The sequence below is a fragment of the Wolffia australiana genome, chromosome 8 (genome assembly GCF_029677425.1).
Source record: "Wolffia australiana isolate 7733 chromosome 8, ASM2967742v1".
Lineage (NCBI taxonomy): Eukaryota > Viridiplantae > Streptophyta > Magnoliopsida > Alismatales > Araceae > Wolffia > Wolffia australiana.
The window spans coordinates 11,375,733-11,394,558 of NC_135842.1; the positions used below are offsets into that span (position 1 = coordinate 11,375,733).

At 42.9% G+C, this 18,826-nt stretch overlaps 1 protein-coding gene across 1 annotated transcript; it reads left to right on the forward strand.

The window, feature by feature from the left end:
- Window positions 1-1,921: 1,921 nt before the first annotated feature.
- Window positions 1,922-15,895, forward strand: LOC144707123 (guanosine-3',5'-bis (diphosphate) 3'-pyrophosphohydrolase, putative (DUF2215)). The gene is made up of 10 exons (XM_078580242.1): window positions 1,922-2,084; window positions 3,008-3,230; window positions 3,378-3,529; window positions 3,632-3,777; window positions 6,147-6,209; window positions 6,316-6,408; window positions 13,186-13,347; window positions 14,335-14,429; window positions 14,516-14,682; window positions 15,320-15,895. The coding sequence occupies exons 1-10, from the start codon at window positions 1,922-1,924 to the stop codon at window positions 15,640-15,642; spliced, it is 1,587 nt and encodes a 528-aa protein (XP_078436368.1). The 3' UTR covers window positions 15,643-15,895.
- Window positions 15,896-18,826: the final 2,931 nt, after the last annotated feature.

An 18,826-nucleotide genomic window follows, 5' to 3' on the forward strand; every position in this document is an offset into this window, starting at 1 on the left:
GTCGATATTGAAATGTTTAAGTTTGTACACAGGGATTATTTACTGAAATATTCTTTCCTCATATATATATATATATATATATATATATGTATATGTAAACTTGAATTTTTGGTCCCCTTCAAGAGGGAATTTGAGGGGTTTAGTGTGCTGAGAAAAGTTTTTACCACACCCCTCTAACTGCTCCCTTCTCAAGGTTTATGTGCATCTCTTGCATTTTTTTGCCAAAACTATTTTTTATTTTAATTCTTGACATCAATAAGACATAAATTTCAAGTTTGATACGTCAATTAAATTTATTTAATCATACGTCTAGATGAGGCACAATACAACTCATCATTTATAAATTTATTTTTCTCAGCATTATATATTCATATGAATATCTTATTAGAATAGAGACTGTATTCAAGTACGTGGAATTATTTATTGTTGAAGTGTGATAAAAGTTTCCTTTTTCACATAGCATTATGGGGACTTGTATTAATTTTGTGGCTCAATTAAGGGGACTCATCGAGGTAGTATAAAAGCTAAGCCCATTGAGACAAATCTTAAGGGAACAAGATTAAGCCTAACTTTAATATACTATAAGAAGGCAAAAATAACCAGGCATCTGATTTAGTTCGCATTTTTCCTAAACCTAGTTCCTATTGGGATATGCTATAGGATATGAGGAACTGTAAGGTCTAATGTCACAAAAAACTAAGAAGGATATGCTAATGATTTTGTAACATAAAATAGCATTCTGAAATGTCTTCGTTCCGTCATCCATCCCCATGGGTGTGGATGATGATGGATGACAGATTGCGACAAAATGAATGACGATGCGTCATCCATCCCCGTTCGTGTGAACGATAACGGATGATAGATTGTGACAAAACAAATGCCAATGCGTCGTCCATCCCCATTCGTGTGGACGATGACGGATGACAGATTGCGACGAAACAAATGACGACACTTCATCCGTCCCCATAGGTGTGGATGATGACGGATGATAGATTGTGCCAAAACAAATGACGATGCATCATACATGTCCATACCTATGGGGACAAATGATGTGTCATGGTGAGATCGAATGCAAAGTGTGACGAAACAAATAACGATGCGTCATCCGTCCCCAAGGGTGTGGACGATGACGGATGACGGACTGTGAGGAAACAAATTACGATGCGTCATCTGTCCCCAGGGGCGTGGACAACGACGGATGACAGACTGTGATGAAACAAATGACGATGCGTCATCCATCCCCATGGGTGTGGACAATGACGGATGACAGACTGTGACGAAACAAATGACGATGCGTCATCCATCCCCATGGGCGTGGACGATGACGGATGACAGACTGTGACGAAACAAATGACGATCTACCATCCGTCCCCATGGACGTGGACGATGATGGATGACAGACTGTGAGGAAACAAATTACGATGTGTCATCTGTTCCCAGGGGCGTGGACAACGACGGATGACAGACTGTGAGGAAACAAAAGAACGATGCGTCATCCATCCCCATGGCTGTGGACGATGACGGATGACAAACTGTGACGAAACAAATGACGATCTACCATCCGTCCGCATGGACGTGGACGATGATGGATGACAAATTGGGACGAACTAAATGAAGATTCGTCATCCCCAAAAGGGTATAGACGATGACGGATGACATGCAGACATGAAGGTAATGACTATCCATCATCCGTCCAATCCTTCCCATCATGCAAAGTCCGTTGACCGGATTCAGTCCAAACGTCACCCGCGGCCGCGGCTTCCGTAAGGTCGAAGCAATGTACGGGACGGACGACGGACGACGAACTGAAGGGCAGTGTCCCGAGTTTGCTAGAGGGAGTGACGGAACGGGACGGGACGGATGGTGGATCGTCATCGTTCCCAACGTTAGTTCGAACTTCTTTTTTCCCTCTTTATATTAAATGTTTGTATTCGTATTCAGTGAGATCGAATGCACTGTCAACTTGGCTGTGAGATCGAAGGAAGAGGGTTTCATGTCGCCACTCATGCCTTTGTACTCGTTCTTTGTGCTGTTATTCATCGTCATTCTCTCATTTGTCGGAGAATCTGCGGTTGCTCTGACAGGTACTGAATTTTTTTGTTTGTTTCGGCCATTGATGGCTGCATTTTTCAGTTTTTTTTTGGGAATCCAGGACCTACTTTTCTGTGTTTTTTTGTTTTCCTTCAATCTTCAGCTTGATTTTCTCTGGTGATTGCCTGTGAATCTCGTTTTCGTCGTCGGAAATTCTGTCTGAACAACTATTTCGTTCTCTTTTTTTGTATTTTCACGACTTTCCTGGCTTTCGCGTTGCGATTTCAGTATGCTGCTGATGTTATGTTTTATCGTCAGTCGTTGACTGTTTGTCCGAGGAGATTGATTTTGCGGGCGCGATGTAAATCCAACTTAACGGGCTGAACGTTGCAGAGAATCACCTTCCTTTCGTATTTACCTCGTTCCTGGTTAATGCGGAGCTTCGAATTTTCTGCGCCCGAGGAAGAACCGAAAATTTTAAACCAGACTTTACCTCGTTGAGAATCAGTTTGCAGTAATAAGGCAAACATTTAGGCCGCAATTTCTTCCTTCTTCTCTATAGCGCCACAGTGGGAAGGTTTATATACGGATCCGACGTAATCTGGAAAGAAGTAGAGCTACCTTTTTCGGACATCGAAGTAAACTTCCTCCATCCTAATTGATGATTCTTTCAACGCTCCCAGTTGTGAATTCTGTGTGAAAAAAGAAATAACCCCTTCTTGTAAAAAATATCTGTTGTTGGTTTCAATCTAGCGCACAACGCTGCTCAATACTCAGCAAAATAATGTTGCAAAGCTTGATCCTACTACGTAATCGCGGTTTTAACACTGTCTTCTCTCTTTTGTTTTGCATGCATTATTACTTAGATGTGACCTATTTTGACTTATTCATTACGATATTTCAAACCATTTCTGTTTTGTTTATTGATAAGTTGATTGTTATTTTAATCGAGAAAATATTTTCTTGCTATTGACAGAAATCAATCTGGACGACAAATTGCATAAGCCCACTTCAGTGCGAGTTTTTGGAAACTCAGCAGTTCCGGGCAGCGAAGGAAATCGATTCTATGAAAGAGTTCACATAATTGGAAAATCAAGGTTTAAGTTAAAAAGCTATCCAAGTTCATTTCATCTCACGGTAAAGGCTTCTGATGTGATGCCTGAAAAGCAACGGACCAAACTGGAGTTCTGCTTCCATGGGTAAGAGTTATGTTTTTTTTTCTTTGAATAAATGGGTAAGATTTATGTTACAATCCAAGTTCTTCTGTATTTGTATTTTGCTTCTGGAGCAGTTGAATAATTCCAATGTATCCCTAAAGAATGATCCTTTACATCAAAATTTCACAGGAATTCTTCTCTAGGATTGGGTCAGTGCATGAATGAGTGGGAAGATTTTGAAAACAATCAGTGGGCTGTTATCATGTCGCCTTATTCTGATAAATATCTTGATGTCAAATTTCCTGGAGCATCTGGATCCGTCATTATTTCTATTGAAGAAGGTATGTCCCATTGAACACGCAATTGAAATGATTTTAACTTCATGTATTCCATCCTTTTGGTAGTAAAGTCTTCTTGTTTATTAACACATGTTTTAATTTTAGAGTTTCAGCAGTGGCGTCTCTTTTTTCTGGGTTTTGGATTTTCTCTGTTAATGCTGGCGCCAGTCGTCAGCAGTTGGGTACCCTTCTATTACAGCAGTTCAATGGTTCTTGGTGTTCTGCTTGTCATCTTGATCATTCTATTCCAGGTAATATTCCTGGAAACTGTATGAATAAAATTTCAGCCAGTCTTACACAGATTAGTTGGATGATACTAGTGCATCACATGACCCTCCGAAATATTATTGTCATTAAACATTTATGCGATTCCTGATTCATGTCACTCTTTATATTTATGCTCTCACTATCATGATTAGATTTATATACTTTTTTTGGAAAAAAGTGAGGGAAGGTCACCTGTGATTGATGGTCCTCCCTCTATGATTAATAAATAGAAAAGGTACAAATACAGCCTAGACCCAAGGGGTCCCTACACCCTCCATTCACCTCCCTCTAAACCAAACCAAGACTGAGCTCTCCACATGGTGCACAATGCCGACCAGCAACGGCTCTCGTCCTTTGAAGATGACCTCTTTACGGTGCAGCCATATGGGCCATAGCCCAGCAAACAGCGTCCGTGTTCCTCTCTCTCTCCCTGGGTAATCCTTCCTGTATTGAGTCCCAGAAGGCTCCTCTTCACCCTGTCATAGATTGGCTGGCCCATGTTTTTCGAGCAAGCAGACATTCAAAGAATGGATTGGAGCAATCTTCTTCACCCTCTGTGTACATAACTCCTGTCGGGGCTTCCGCTCGCCATCTCTTCATGGAGGCCTGTGTCACCAATCTTTGGCTCAGGAGCAGACACCCAAATAGCCACACCTTTAGGGATATCTTTAATTTCCATACAACTAGGTATGCTCTGATGATTGACGGTTCCTCCTCTACTTGTTTTTGTCTGATCTGTACATATGCACCCCTGACGGAGAAGGGTTTGCCTGACCACATCCACCCATCTTGAGCCCTGATCTCAGGTTGCAGATGCAGCAGGGACTGTTGCATATTTGGATAATCCTCCACCCTCTGTGCTGACAAGTTGCCGACAAACAATGGGTTCCAGGTGCTGTCCCAACAGTCCCTAACCATGGCCGTGGGTATCCTCGCAATTGCGAACACCCGTGGGAACTATACACGCAAGGGGCCCCTAGCAGACCAGTCGTCCAGTCAATAGCGGAAAGTAGTTCTATCGCCCAGCTGGGCTGCAAAAATTTCTTGAACTTGAGGAAATTTTTTTCTCAGTGTCCCTTCCAAAACGCAAATACCCTTCTGCTTGGAACGGCACACTGCTCCCAGTGTAGCCATGTCAGTAATTGTCCTTCAAGACTTTGATTGACATATCCTCTAGTCCCATGAGTCAGCCACCCGTGGAGGGGAACTTACACAGGCAGACGGAGAAAGACCCCTGGGGAAGGCAGAGTCAAGCAACTGGCCCAAGATAGGAAGGCCTCTCGAAGGTGGGTTCCTGTCACAAGGCCCAGCGGACCAGTGGACACTTGACTCTGGAACGTTTAATATAATCTTTATTGCATGGGTACCTGCCTGATTAGGTCTGCTGATGCGAAGTTGAACTTAACCATGGGTCTAGATGATATGTTTATGAAAAGTGGTAGAGGGAAGGGGGAAATCAGAATTCTTTACTTCAATAGGGTTTTGTGTTAAATCTATCTCCCTAGTTGAGATTGATTGAAGTTAAAATTAAACAGTTCTGTGTTAATGGTTCCGTTGTTTTGGCTCCCTGGGTGGCAGACTTTTCCCGTCACCTTACCTCTCTCCTCCGGTTTGTCTATTTCCTACAGAAATAAAACTTGAGAGAAATCATTGAAAATATCAATTAACTCATGAAAATAACTTTGATGGGCACCAGAGTCTCGGCAAATAGTAGTGGTGAATATTCAAGAGTTAAATTACTCTCCGATTCAAAACTAAATTATGAGAGTGCTAGTTCTCCTCCCACCATCTCATCTGAGTGAGGCCAAACTTTTACTGCTTAATTAAATTCGCCATATTGGTCCTCACATCTACTGTGAAACAAAATCAAAAGACTCGTAATGCCTCACAAGAGCTGCCTATGCCTTTCCATTAAACATGAGAATTTTTTTGCTGCGACGCATTTCTTGTCATGATTTTAATATTGTGGTCGCACATTACTGAGATATGCATTTGTTTTGTAGTCCGTATCTGCTGACAGATTTCTTTAATCTTTTAGTTTTCATTATAGAAGTAGCTCACGCTATGTAAATGCCTCACGTTAAATCCGTGTAGGCTAAGATACTCGTGTTGCATATTTATATCTCACCCTGAAATTGCTTATTGATCAGAGTCTTTACGATTCAAAGTTGAATTACTCTTTCAATGCATACTTGGGCTGAATGGTTGTGTTTTGTGCCCAGCGCTCAAGAGTCGTATTGATAAAGTGTCCAGATACTTAACTTGGAATATTGTGTGTTGTGCCACCGAATTCACTCACATGCCCCTTATTTTCCTGTGCCGTATATGTTCTTAACTTGTCATTCTGACACAGGGGATGAAGTTATTGCCTACAGGAAGAAAAAGCTTCTTGTACTTGACCCTTTATGGATCAATTGTAAGCATAATCTAACCCACGTCATTGTCATTTTTCCTTTCATGGTCTTAGAAATTCCAATATCTGACGGAATAAAGTTGAAACTTATTCAATTAACTCTATTCAGGTCGGTGCTGGCTCCTTTCTGGTGCATTACTTTTCTGTGATGGTTAACTCAATCTTAGTGAATTTTGGGTTGGACGAAGAGATGCATAATCCTGTACGTATACTCACCTCTTTTTTATTGGTCTTTATAATGATTTAGCCCTCCTTTACTTTGAGGCAAGGAAAGATTCCTTTACTTTGAGGCAAGGGAAGATTACTCTAGGCTCTGTCTCAGGTAGTTTCTGCATTTGATCATAAACATACGTTCGAATTCTTGCTGTGAGAATAATCTGGAGAGATAACTAAAGATCTAGGAAGATCCATGGGACTATGAGTGGCATGGAAATCTGATAGAGTCCTTGGTATAGGGCTTTCCCAGGGAAGAAAAGAGAGAGTGATACAGCTGTGACCAACACATAACTACCTTGAAATGGAATATGCATCTACATACTGTTGGCACCCGACCTTGGAGATAGACCAGAAGACTAATATCACCTGAAAGATATTGACTCCAATCGACTCCCTTTGCACAGAAGGATCCTGGTGCTCTGCGGTATACAGCTCAGCCAATACCCTTCTTCAGCCACGAGAAATCCCTTCTGATATGCCCTTCCTCCTTCCCGTCTCTCCTTCTATCAGATGTGTGCTCTCTCATCCAATAATGCCTCTGCTTAGCTGTGAAAACTGGCTCGTCATGTCGATTGCACATGACCAGGTTTTCTGTTTAATCATTGGTCACTGGGGCCTGACGAGGCACCACGTGCCCCCGACTTGTCTTCTTCCTCCCAAATGTTAGCACAGGTACCGTATCAGATACAAGGAGAAGGTATAAGTAACTAGGTTCACAGGCCTGGACTGGCTCATGTGTTGAATATTTCCTTTTTATTTCCTTTTGTACCCCTGTGTCTCTCTCTCTACTACTATTCTCTCAATATGTACTCCCGTTAGGGAACAATGTTAACCTAATGTGAAGTTTCTTGTTTCTACTCAACCCATTGCTTCTCTCTGGGTTTCTACATGGTATCAGAGCCTGCAAGCTCGTCCACCTTCTTGGCTGTCGATCTCCAAGCTCGTCCAGCGTCCAGTTCTTGCCCTTTCTGCTTGACAACTCTTCGTCCAGGCTTCTCCAGAGATTTCGGGATTTTTCCCTCGCCTTTCCAGGCTTCGCCGTGCTCATAATAAACCGGCGCCGATCCCGCTCCCTCCGTCGATCTCGTCCGCGATCACCTCAATCTGCCCTTCTCCCGCAACCAAGTCTACGACAAGATCTGCCGGCTCAAGCACAAATTCGAGCTCGCCTTGAAGATTCGGGCTTACCTCGCATAGCTTGCCGTCTCGGATTCCCCTTGTCTTGAAGGATAAGCCTCTCTCGCCATCTCGGTCTTCTCTCTGGACGGTCTTCTCTTCTCTGGACGGCCCTGACGGTCTTCCCTTTGGACTTCTCTTTGGACGGTCATTTGTCCAAGATTGAGCAGTCTTTCAAAGAGGCTTCTCTCGCCATCTCGGTCTTCTCTCTGGACGGTCTTCTCTTCTCTGGATGGCCCTGACGGTCTTCCCTTTGGACTTCTCTTTGGACGGTCATTTGTCCAAGATTGAGCAGTCTTTCAAAGAGGCTTCTCTTAAGGACTATATCTCTTGACGGTCGTTTTATATTCCCCTTCCCTCCCCAGGAAGAAATATCGATATTCTCTCCAACTGGCAGCCGTTTGGGAAGGTTACTCTTATCATTTTATTGGCGGACGGTCTTTACTCATTGCCCCTCAAAGGACGATTGTTCTTAAGGACTACTTGTTCATTTGCTCTCGGTGACTGTCAAGATTCTGCCTTCTTCTCAGACTTCGACTGGAGATTATTCGACTGGAGATTGTCCCCATATTAAATTTTCGGCACCACTACTTCGACTTCGTTCAATTATCCTTGTGTGGACCTATTAACTCAGATCGAACATCATTCTTGGCTGTTCTCTGGGTCGGCTATTTCAGTGGTTCTTCGGTATTCTGTGTTACCTTGGCATTCTTTAATATGGCCTCCACCGATTCTACCACTTCTACTGTCTCACTGCCACCGGAAATGAGCTCCCTACACTACTCATTGGCACGTATGCCTACTGAATTTCGGTTCACGGGGTTGAACCTTCTTCAGTGGCGTCAGTATGTTCAAATTACGTTGAAAGGAAAACTCATGAAACATCTTGTGGACGCTCCGCCGTCTCCTACTGCTCCGCACTATGAGCATTGGCTTGATGTTGAAGGTGTAGTCCACCGGTGGCTGCTCGATAGGATCAGCCCCTCATATGCTGCTGAATTCCTATCCTTCAGTTCAGCGAAGGAGATCTGGGACGCCGCTCAAGAATCTCACTCGAAGCGAAATAACTTGGCCATTATATATGACCTCGTTACTCGCTCCACGAATTTGACTCAAGGTCCTCGCTCTGTTCGGGCCTATCATTTAGAGCTGTCTCTTTGGGCTGAGTTGGACCACTACATGCCCCCCGATCCTCATTCGGTTGACCGTGGATATGTTCTACAGCTCCAGGTGTTCAAATTCCTTATGGGACTGAATCCTGAATACGAGTCTTTACGTGGCCAACTACTTCATCGGGAGAAGGTTCCCACCTTGAAGGAAGCCCTGGTGGAAGTTCAGATGGAGGAAAGCCGCCTCGGCCTCTTCCATTCCGAACCCGCCTCGGCTATGGCTATTAAGCAGCACGGGAGCTCCCGACCTACATCTGTTCCAGTGGCATCGCCGTATATGTCCTCTCCTAAGGTGTCATCCCCAACCATGAACTCTCCGGTCCAACAATCAGCGTCTACAGGCCATGGTGCTCCGGGTAATTCCTCTATTTTCTGCAACTACTGCAAGAAGCGTGGTCATACCAAGGAGACATGTTACAAGCTCCAACAGAAGAATGCCCATCAAAGCCACTTGGTCTCTCATCTTCCTCCCCAGTCTGGGCCGGTCATGCCTCCTCCTACGTCTATCATTGAGACTTCTTCCCCATCCGCGCAGCCAACTATTGCAACTGCTGACGCCACATCCTCAAAGTCGCCCAGCTTCGACATGATGAAATCGATCAACTTCGCCAGCTTCTTCAATCCAAATTTATGGACTCTACTTCCTTCGTTCATCAAGGTACTTCTTCTTCCTCTTCCCATGTACAGTGGATAATTGATTCTGGTGCCACCGCCCATATGACTCCTTTCTCCAAATATTTTCTTACTTACACTCCTTCCCTCTGCCCTTGTCATGTCTGTACTGCATCCGGTGCTCTCCTCCTTGTCGCCGGTGTGGGAACTGTCCAATTGAATTCCACCCTTACCCTTAGTCATGTTCTCCATGTTCCTCGTCTTACCTTGAGTCTATTATCCCTTCATCATCTTGTCCGAGATCTTGGTCACGATGTCTTTACTCCTAATTCCTGCTTCTATCGTGAGATAAAGGTGTCGGGACTACGACACTTAACTGCACAGGCAGGAAGCCATTCTATTCTCCATCTCTGGGTCTCCTACTCTCCGTAACTCTCCCACACTGTCGCCACCGGATCCTCTGATCCTTCTTCATTCTTGCTTGGGCCCTCCTTCTTCTACTTTGAGACTTATGTTTCGCTTATTTTTCGTTTATTTCGTGGTGACGTTTGGTGGTGTTGTTTTGTTTGTTGTTCAAACATACACAAACACACCACATCCTCCACCCCTTCATCTCTCCTCTCCCTCTCTCTCTCTCTCTCTCTCTCTCTCTCACGTGCGGCCTGTCCGTGTGCGGCTCCTGTCGAGTGTTTGGTGCTCGTTATATTTTGATTTTTGATTGATGATTTCACTTGCGTTACATGGAAATCTCAAAAATAAATCCGATCTCTCCATCTCCATCATGCTTTCCAATTTGCTTCCAATCAAACTCCTCCCGCTCCTTCTGCTTTGGCGATGATTAATATCTCCACCTACGTTAATTCCACCTCCCACCTCTCCGCCCCATGGCATTCTTGTCCATACTTCTTGTCATACACTCCTCTCAAAAAAATGGCTTCCTGGAACGGAAGCTAAAGTTTGCTCTCTATCTTCACTCATTTCCCTTCTTTAAAATAGGGACATGCTAAATTTCTTCTGGGGTCCTCTCTCTCTGCCCGCCTCCTCATCATCCGTCTCCTCTCGTCTCTTCCCCTCCATGTTCCCCTGATGCATGCCCACCCCATGCCCCCCTTTTCCTTTTGAAAACTAATCTCCCTCCCTCCCCTGGGTGCACCCTGACCGTCATCCTACTCGGACAAGCTAATCGCCTAGCTAGCTCGGGCTAAGTTGCCAAATTTGTTCATGTCAAGGGTCTCTCTCATATCAAAATCAAATGCTATCATCCTTCTACTTTGTCACTCATTGTCAGCAAAAATGTCACCACTTGACAAATCCTTCTTCGTCTTCCTCTCCTTCCTCTTCTCCTTCATGTGTTGACTCCCTGGATTTTCTTGTACCACTTCCACCTTTCTCCTTATCCCCACTCCCTGCACCATCTTCAACTCCTCCCTTGGTTCCTCCCTCTAAATTTGATGGCACCACATACCATTGCCGTCCGCGTTCCCTCTTGCCTGTTCTTGCCCCGACACCTCCGTCGTTATCCAATCCTGAACCGACCCACACTCCTTCGAATGCTGATCTTCCCATTGCCCTCTGCAAAGCCACTCGCCGATGCACCTCCACTCCTTTATACCCGTTAGCCAATTACCTTTCTTCCCCTCGCCTCTCTCCATCTTACCGTGCTCTTCTTACCCGTCTCGATTCCATTCCCATTCTGAAGACTGTGGCTGACGCATTGGCCTCCCCTGATTGGCGACGTGCTATGGACGAAGAGTTAGCTGCTTTGGATAAAAATCAAACATGGGATCTGGTGTCGTTACCTTCTGGCAAGCACTTGGTACTCTTGAGAGGTACTCTTGGTAATCAAACATGGGTTTTCACCGTCAAATATCAGTCCGATGGTACTCTTGAGAGGTACAAGGCACGTCTTGTGGCTAAGGGCTATACCCAACAATTCGGTGTTGATTATTTAGAGACATTTGCTTCCGTGGCCAAGATGAACACGGTTCGTCTTCTTCTCGCTCTTGCGGCCCGCCACAATTGGCCTCTTCAGCAATTCGATGTCAAGAATGCCTTTCTTCACGGCGACCTCCATGAGGAAGTTTATATGTCCCTGCCTCCTGGATATGTGGCCCCTCCCTCGGCACCTCCCTTGGTGTGTCGTCTTAAGAAGACACTTTATGGCTTGAAACAATCTCCTCGGGCTTGGTTTGGCCGCTTTACGCTCTCTATGACCTCCTTTGGTTACTCTCAATGCAATAGTGACCATACCCTTTTTTACCGTCATTCCCCGTCCGGGGGAGTCACCATCCTTCTCGTGTACGTGGATGACATTATTGTTACGGGGAATGATTCGCAGGCCGCTGCTCAATTGGCGACTCACCTTGCTAGTGAGTTTGATATTAAACATCTTGGTGTACTCCGATACTTTCTTGGCATTGAAGTCGCCTACTCTTCGACTGGATTTTCCTATGCCAACGGAAATATCTTACTGACCTTCTTCAAGAACTTGGCAAGGCGGACTCTCAACCTCTTCCTACTCCCATTGAAGCAAACCATCGGCTCTCTCTAGGGGATCACGAAGAGGCTGTCGATCAAGGAGGGTATCAACGCTTGGTGGGAAAGCTACTCTATCTCACTCACACCCGTCCGGACATTACTTATGCTGTTGGCGTCTTAAGTCAATTTATGCATTCACCAAAGGCCTGTCATATGCATGCTGTCAACCGTGTACTTCGTTATCTCAAAGGTACCGTTGGTCTCGGTCTTCAATTCAAGCGTAAAGGTGGCCTTCAGTTAGATGTCTATACTGATGCGGATTATGCTGGCTCTCATGTTGATCGTCGCTCTACCACGAGTTACTGCACGTTCCTTGGGGGGAATATTATCACTTGGCGGAGCAAGAAACAATCTGTTGTCTCCCGCTCTAGTGCTGAGGCTGAGTTTCGTGCTCTGGCACAAGGCATATGCGAGGTATTATGGATCACCAATCTTCTCACAGAGTTGAAGCTGTCGTGTAATCAACCTACTCAACTATTTTGTGATAACAAGTCGGCTATCAGCATCGCCCATGATCCGGTACAACATGATCGTACGAAACATGTCGAAGTGGATCGTCACTTCATCAAAGAGAAGCTCGAGTCCCGACAATTTTACATATCACATGTTCCCTCCGCCCAGCAGTTGGCTGATATCTTTACCAAAGGCCTGTCCGCTCCGCGTTTCCAAGAATTGTGCGGCAAACTGGGCATGGATGATATCCACTCGCCAGTTTGAGGGGGACTGTTGAATATTTCCTTTTTATTTCCTTTTGTACCCCTGTGTCTCTCTCTCTACTACTATTCTCTCAATATGTACTCCCGTTAGGGAACAATGTTAACCTAATGTGAAGTTTCTTGTTTCTACTCAACCCATTGCTTCTCTCTGGGTTTCTACATCATGAACCCCCCTCCAGGAGGATTTCCCAGCGAATTCAACTTCTTGCCTGCCTTCTTTGTGGAGGGCTACATGTATTCAAAGGGAACTAATCTAAGGTCAAATGACCGAAAGACTCCTGAGACAGGGTTAGGGATCATATCAAAATCACATTGAGGATGATAGACCATCTGGGAAATAAGGGAAGCTCAGGTGAAGGACGCATGCAGTCAGGAACTGGTCTTTGGGAGGATTCCTAGAATAATTTTTGCTCAGACGCCATTTCTCTTTACCCTTCTTCAGTACGTTTTTGTACTCATTTCTACTACTTTTGCTAACCCTTTTCTGACTTGCGTAGTATGCGGTGATATTTTCTTAGTTTACCTGAAGTTTCTTACCTTCGTTTTGCATAGGTTTCTGTCTTTCTGTTGGTTGGAATCTCTCTATCAGGCGCTGCTATGGGGTACTGGGCGGTTCGCAAATTTGTTCTTCGCTCCGATGGAACAGTAGATGCTGGAATTGCTCAATTTGTGAAGTGGGCAATGCGTTCATTTGGGTTTGTGCTAATTTTGCAGGTACATTTTATTTCTCTGTCTTATTAAGGTCAAGCTGGCTGAACGGATGCTGAGTTTATTATGTCCTGTCTAATAGTAATGAAAAGAGAAATTTATCACAATTTTTTGTTTGGCTTGTAACCGATATTCTTCCTTGATAAAATTCCACTTATTTGTACCCAATATTCTGGCGTTGTTCACGCTTCTTCGGGTACATGCGTCATAGTGCTGAACCAAACTTTGCTGCTGATGCGATAACTTATATTTGTTTGTTCTTGTTGGCCAACATTGATGGGCGTTAATTTATGATTCTCCTTACCAAACAGCTCTCTCGGTCCATATTTTAGGAGACCATTGGCGTTCCTAATAATAGGATCTTATTATTCTATAATTCAATCTGAAAATATGCCGGGTCATAAAACACAGGAACGAAGATGAAATTTATGTATTTTGCCTCTCCAAACTCTTTGGGACAACAGCCTGAGGATGATAATCTATGTTCCTTTTTTCAAGCCCGAATGATTCTGTAAAAAAATTCTGTGGGTTTATCGTGTGCAACTTTGACTGATGCCCTCTTGCAATATATTTACTTAATATTTTCCTGTTCGTCTCTGTAATAATGAGGAAATAAGAGTCATAGACCTACCTTTTAAAGATGTTACCGCAGCCAATGTTCTATTCGCGTGCAGGGGAAAAATGTACTTTAAGTGGATCGTTCATATTAGATCGATGAAATAACATTACCAGTAACAATTGCTTCTGAATCTTAAAATACTTGCGCCTCTAGCTGTATGAAATTAGAATCAATTTTGTACAATATCCCAAAAGATCATGAAATAAAGGGCTTTTAGCATTTACTAGGGTACGCTCCCTCTTCATCACTTATATACTTGCTAGAAGGTCATAATCGTTGCTTTATACGACATTTCTCAGCCCATCGTATCTTAATAGAAGTTGTTATATCCTCTTGATGGATTTTTATGGAAAATTTGCCTCTTTTCTTGTCAGAGTACTCTTGATTCTCTCTTAGCACTAGGAGCAATAGGTGCTTCTCTGGCAGCGCGCTCTGCAATTTCAATTTGGATCCGGCAACTTAGAAAAATGCAAGTTCACTGTCTCATCGTCCATGTCTTAAATGATTTGTACATTTTACTTATGAAGTAACTAACACGATGTGACTTGTTTTCAGGAGAAAGAGAGGTTCAGGGCATTTAAATCTGTGGCATCTTGCGGCGACACAGCCTAACCACAAGCGTGCCGAATTTCTGAGCCGCTCTCCAAAGCCAGGGGTCAAGAAACATTATCTTGGCAGTTCGGATAGCGCTTATGTGCCGCTGCCAAGTTCCTCAACCAAAGGTATGTATCATGGCCTGCATCTGATTTTCTATCATTCACGCTGCAAAGACTTCAGATATCAGAAAAATGGGTCATCGCTGGATTAAGTATATCATTTATACTGCCTCTCATAAATGCCATCAGACATGGAATTGTGGATGCTCTTTATACACTCAAAAGTAAAAGAACCCAAGTACCCATCTTTTTGTATTTCTCCAAAGTTCTCCAAACTTCTATAATCTTATTTTCTTTGACATCTCTTCGTCTGCAAACAATTTAGTTGGATCAGAATGTCATATATATATATACAAAGCATTCATCTTTTTAAAGTTTTGTAGAAATCTCGATTTATCCAAAGACAAAAAGTCATCCAAAGATCTTTACTCTTATTTCATTTGGCATATCTTCATCTGTTTAGTATTTGATTCATGAGAAGGTTATTCGTAAACACAAAGCAACGATTTTTTGCACCCTTGAAGTTTCTCCAAAGTCCTCAAATCTTATTTCCTCTGACATATCTTCATCTGCAAAGAATTTGGTTTGATGAGAGTGTCACCAATTACAATATTTTTTTTCCAAAATCTCCGTATATTTTCAATTATAAAAACTTAGTAAAGAGAAAGAAAAGTACATTTTTTATTATTATTTCCATTTTCAGCTCTGATAAAGCCGGTCAAAGTCAACAGAGGGTCAAATCCGGAGGACTACTACTCCACTTTCCACAGGCTGCCGGCCCGGCGCAGGTACTCCAAGAAGGAATGGGACAGATTCACGCAAGAGTCCACGCAGGACGCGCTTGCTGAGCTGGCAACCACGGAGGAATTCTCCACCTGGATGGCCGAGAATGCTCGCAGGATCCACGTGTCGCCGGAGCAGAGCTCCGACGACAGCGTTGAGAGCAGCTCGGACTCGTCGGAGGCGACTGACGTCAGTGAGAACGAAGACGGCCTCAGCTTCTTTGGCCGTTTTCTGCCCCACTAAGTGGGGCCTACTCTTCTTTCATGGGATGCATGGAAGTAGAGAGAGACACGGGCAACGAGAGAGAGAGAGATAGAGAGAGAGAGATGTAAATGAGCAGAGAAAATGGGTTCCCTTTGCAGAAGGTTGTTCTAGGAAGATCATCTTGTTTGAGATTCTATGAAATCTTGACATTTGCATAGGAAATAGGATGGTCTGAAGTTCTGTTGGTCCTCTATTATGTTTATCCATGATGGATTTTTTTTTTGATGAACTGTTGAAAATGGTTATTAGAACATGTTGGGAACGCCACTCGGTTCAAGTTACAGGTGGAAAGTTACAGATACTTGAGGAACTTTAAAAGTAGGAACGACATGCGAATATTCATTACACTTGACATTTAAAAGTATCACAGCTTAGCAATGTATATTTCTTTTGGCCTCAATTACTCTTCTTTGTTATCTGAAAGTTCTCGTTTTCTAGTGAAAAAATGTTTGGTCGTCAAATAAAAAATTATGATACTTCTGTACAAAAATGCCAGATTGAATGGTCCCTTTGAAAATAAAGTAATCTTCATTTTATCCTAGGTATATTCCTGGAAAGGAATTGCAGTAGGTATACAGTCTCTAATCTACCTTAAAGTCATCCTTAAAAAGGGTTGACTGATGAGCAAATCGAAACCTATTGTTTGGGTGGGCAAAGAAACCTCAATAGTTGCATATCAAAAGAAAAAGATGGCTAAATATTATAGTTTTAAAGAACGTAACCTAAGGAAATTTCTCCCTTCCAGGAGTTCAATATATCTGGAAAGATGAAAATTTCATATTTTATGGTTGTGTTGAACATTTTTCCATTTCCATACTAATCTAATGTAGATGATGAATATGTATGATTCTTAAATCCTGTTTTCCCTAAAAAAGTTTCATTTATCATGTCTAGGATGATAGTTATCAAGTTTTTAAGAGGAGAATCATCTTATTTCAATAGTGTATTTCTATTTCCTTGTTCATTCTAGATCATGTCGATTTCTTAATAATCATTAAATTATATATTTAAAATTTAATATCTATTATTCCATATTGTTGCCTGAAAATTAATAAGTTTAACTCAACTAACTTCATTTTCTTATTAATGTCTGAGAATAAAGTGAAATTATAAGACCCCTTAAATGAATGGAAACAGAACACAAGGATAACTTGTGGGTAGGGGTGTGGCTGGTTTTCTGCAAAATTTATTTCAGTAGAGCATATGATGTTGATGGGCCGAGGTAGAACACTCAATTGGCTAAGATGGCCCCTATGAGTTTTACCAACCTCAGGGAAATTCCTAATTCAGGCTGTCATTGTTCATACTGATAGACTATATGCATGCTAGATCCAAAGCTGAGAGGAAAACTGGTCAGATCTTATGATAAGGGAGCAGTAACTAAGTGTAGATTTTATCAGCAGGAGCAAGAAGTAAAATAAACTGATACAAAGAGTCCAACTTCACCACCCACTTCCTTCAGCTAGAAACTCGGAAGGAAAAATAGAATAAAATTCCAAATAAGGAAACGATCTTTGATAAAGATACTTTAAATAAGTGGATACATATTTATATGTATCTATATTGAACGAAGGTTTAGTTACTGTGAAATAGTCCAACATTTTCAAGCTCCATATGTTTTTTCTATAGAAGTTCCTTATGTTAAGGTTCATGTTTTAATTTAGAGTTTCTCTTTAATGTATTTTAAGACTTTTGCTATCCAAACAATTAAAAAAAAAGATAAACTTTTAGAAAAAAATCCGAAGGCAGCTAAAAAAAGAAAAGCTTAACTGCAAGCTTCAATCCCACAACCTTCTATGAGTCATGAAGTTAAATAAATATGTGGACCACATGAAACAAAGTTTTTTGGAAATTCTGAAGCTTTTTCTCTGAAATCTAGTCCCTGTTTTAAATGATTCAGTAGATATATCAATCAGATAGACGAATTTAAGATATCTCTTAGCTGCATTATGGCTGCGTTATGGCTGCACCACAATAAAGTGATGTTTAAGGGCTGTGCCTGTGGACTCGATACTACATGATATGGAGATCTATATATCCTACTGGTTTTTTTTTATTGGCAAAAAACACGGTGCCGGGTACGGCCAACCCTGCGGTTGTGCCCGTAGACCGATCCAGCCATGCCCTGGACGCCACCCAGGGGGATTTAATTTATAAAGCGAAGTGTTTATCAATGTTTATAGGCGTGGAGCGAGTATAAATATCCCAATTACACTCGGATCCCACTCGTCCACACCCATGTGCAGAAAAGGAAACGATACATAAGTGATACCTTGCAGGTGCTCGGAGAAGTGCTCACGTCGACGCCTCACACGAGCCCCCCGCATGATGATGGTGGAGAGATAGTGGAGCTGTCCCCGCCTTTAACAAGTGCATCGATGAAGTGCGTGGCGAGGACCTCATCCAAGGTGGGCGCAGTCCACCCCGCTGTCGTGATCGTCGGATCAGGCGTGAGCGCTCCCACCTCGAGTGCTCCATGCGACCCGCCATTCCCACGGAGCCTCCTTCAAAAGTGTGTGGCACGTGCGGAGGTTCGGCAAGCTGAGACGTTCGACGCGATAGCATCCCCTAGCGGTCGGAGGGAGCGCCTGCCAAGAAAGGAAAATGTAAGAAGGGAGTTGTGTGTGTACCGCATGGTTGACGAGGGCATCTGCTGTCTGGTTGTCTTCTCGCAGCTGATGATGAACGCTAGTTATGCGAATATATCCTACTGGTTTAGTAGGAAGTGAAGGACGGAAAATGGACCAGGCTGGTTGGTCATTTATTTTTTATGATCATATGTATTATTAAATTTTCAGATTGATCACTGATTTCGGGTGATCTTCCCTCTTTTGCTTAAATAAAAGAGAACTCTTAGCTGAAAAATAGGTTTTTGTCCCCCAGTCCACATAAATATAGGATTAATTATGAAGGTTTTCTTTTTACTTGGCATTACTCAGCATCAAGCTTTAATAGTTGAATTATGTAAAAGATCATCGCAGCTGCAGCCTCACCATCACTACCTTGTCATCAAAAGAATTATATGGCAATGGACTCTCATCTTCCAGCTTTTGTCCTAAAAAAAGCCCCGAAATAACGCAATTAAAACTGTCATTTTGTCAAACAAATAATTATTTACCAGAACGACTGTCCTAAACACAAAAGCCATGGCATCATTCCAATA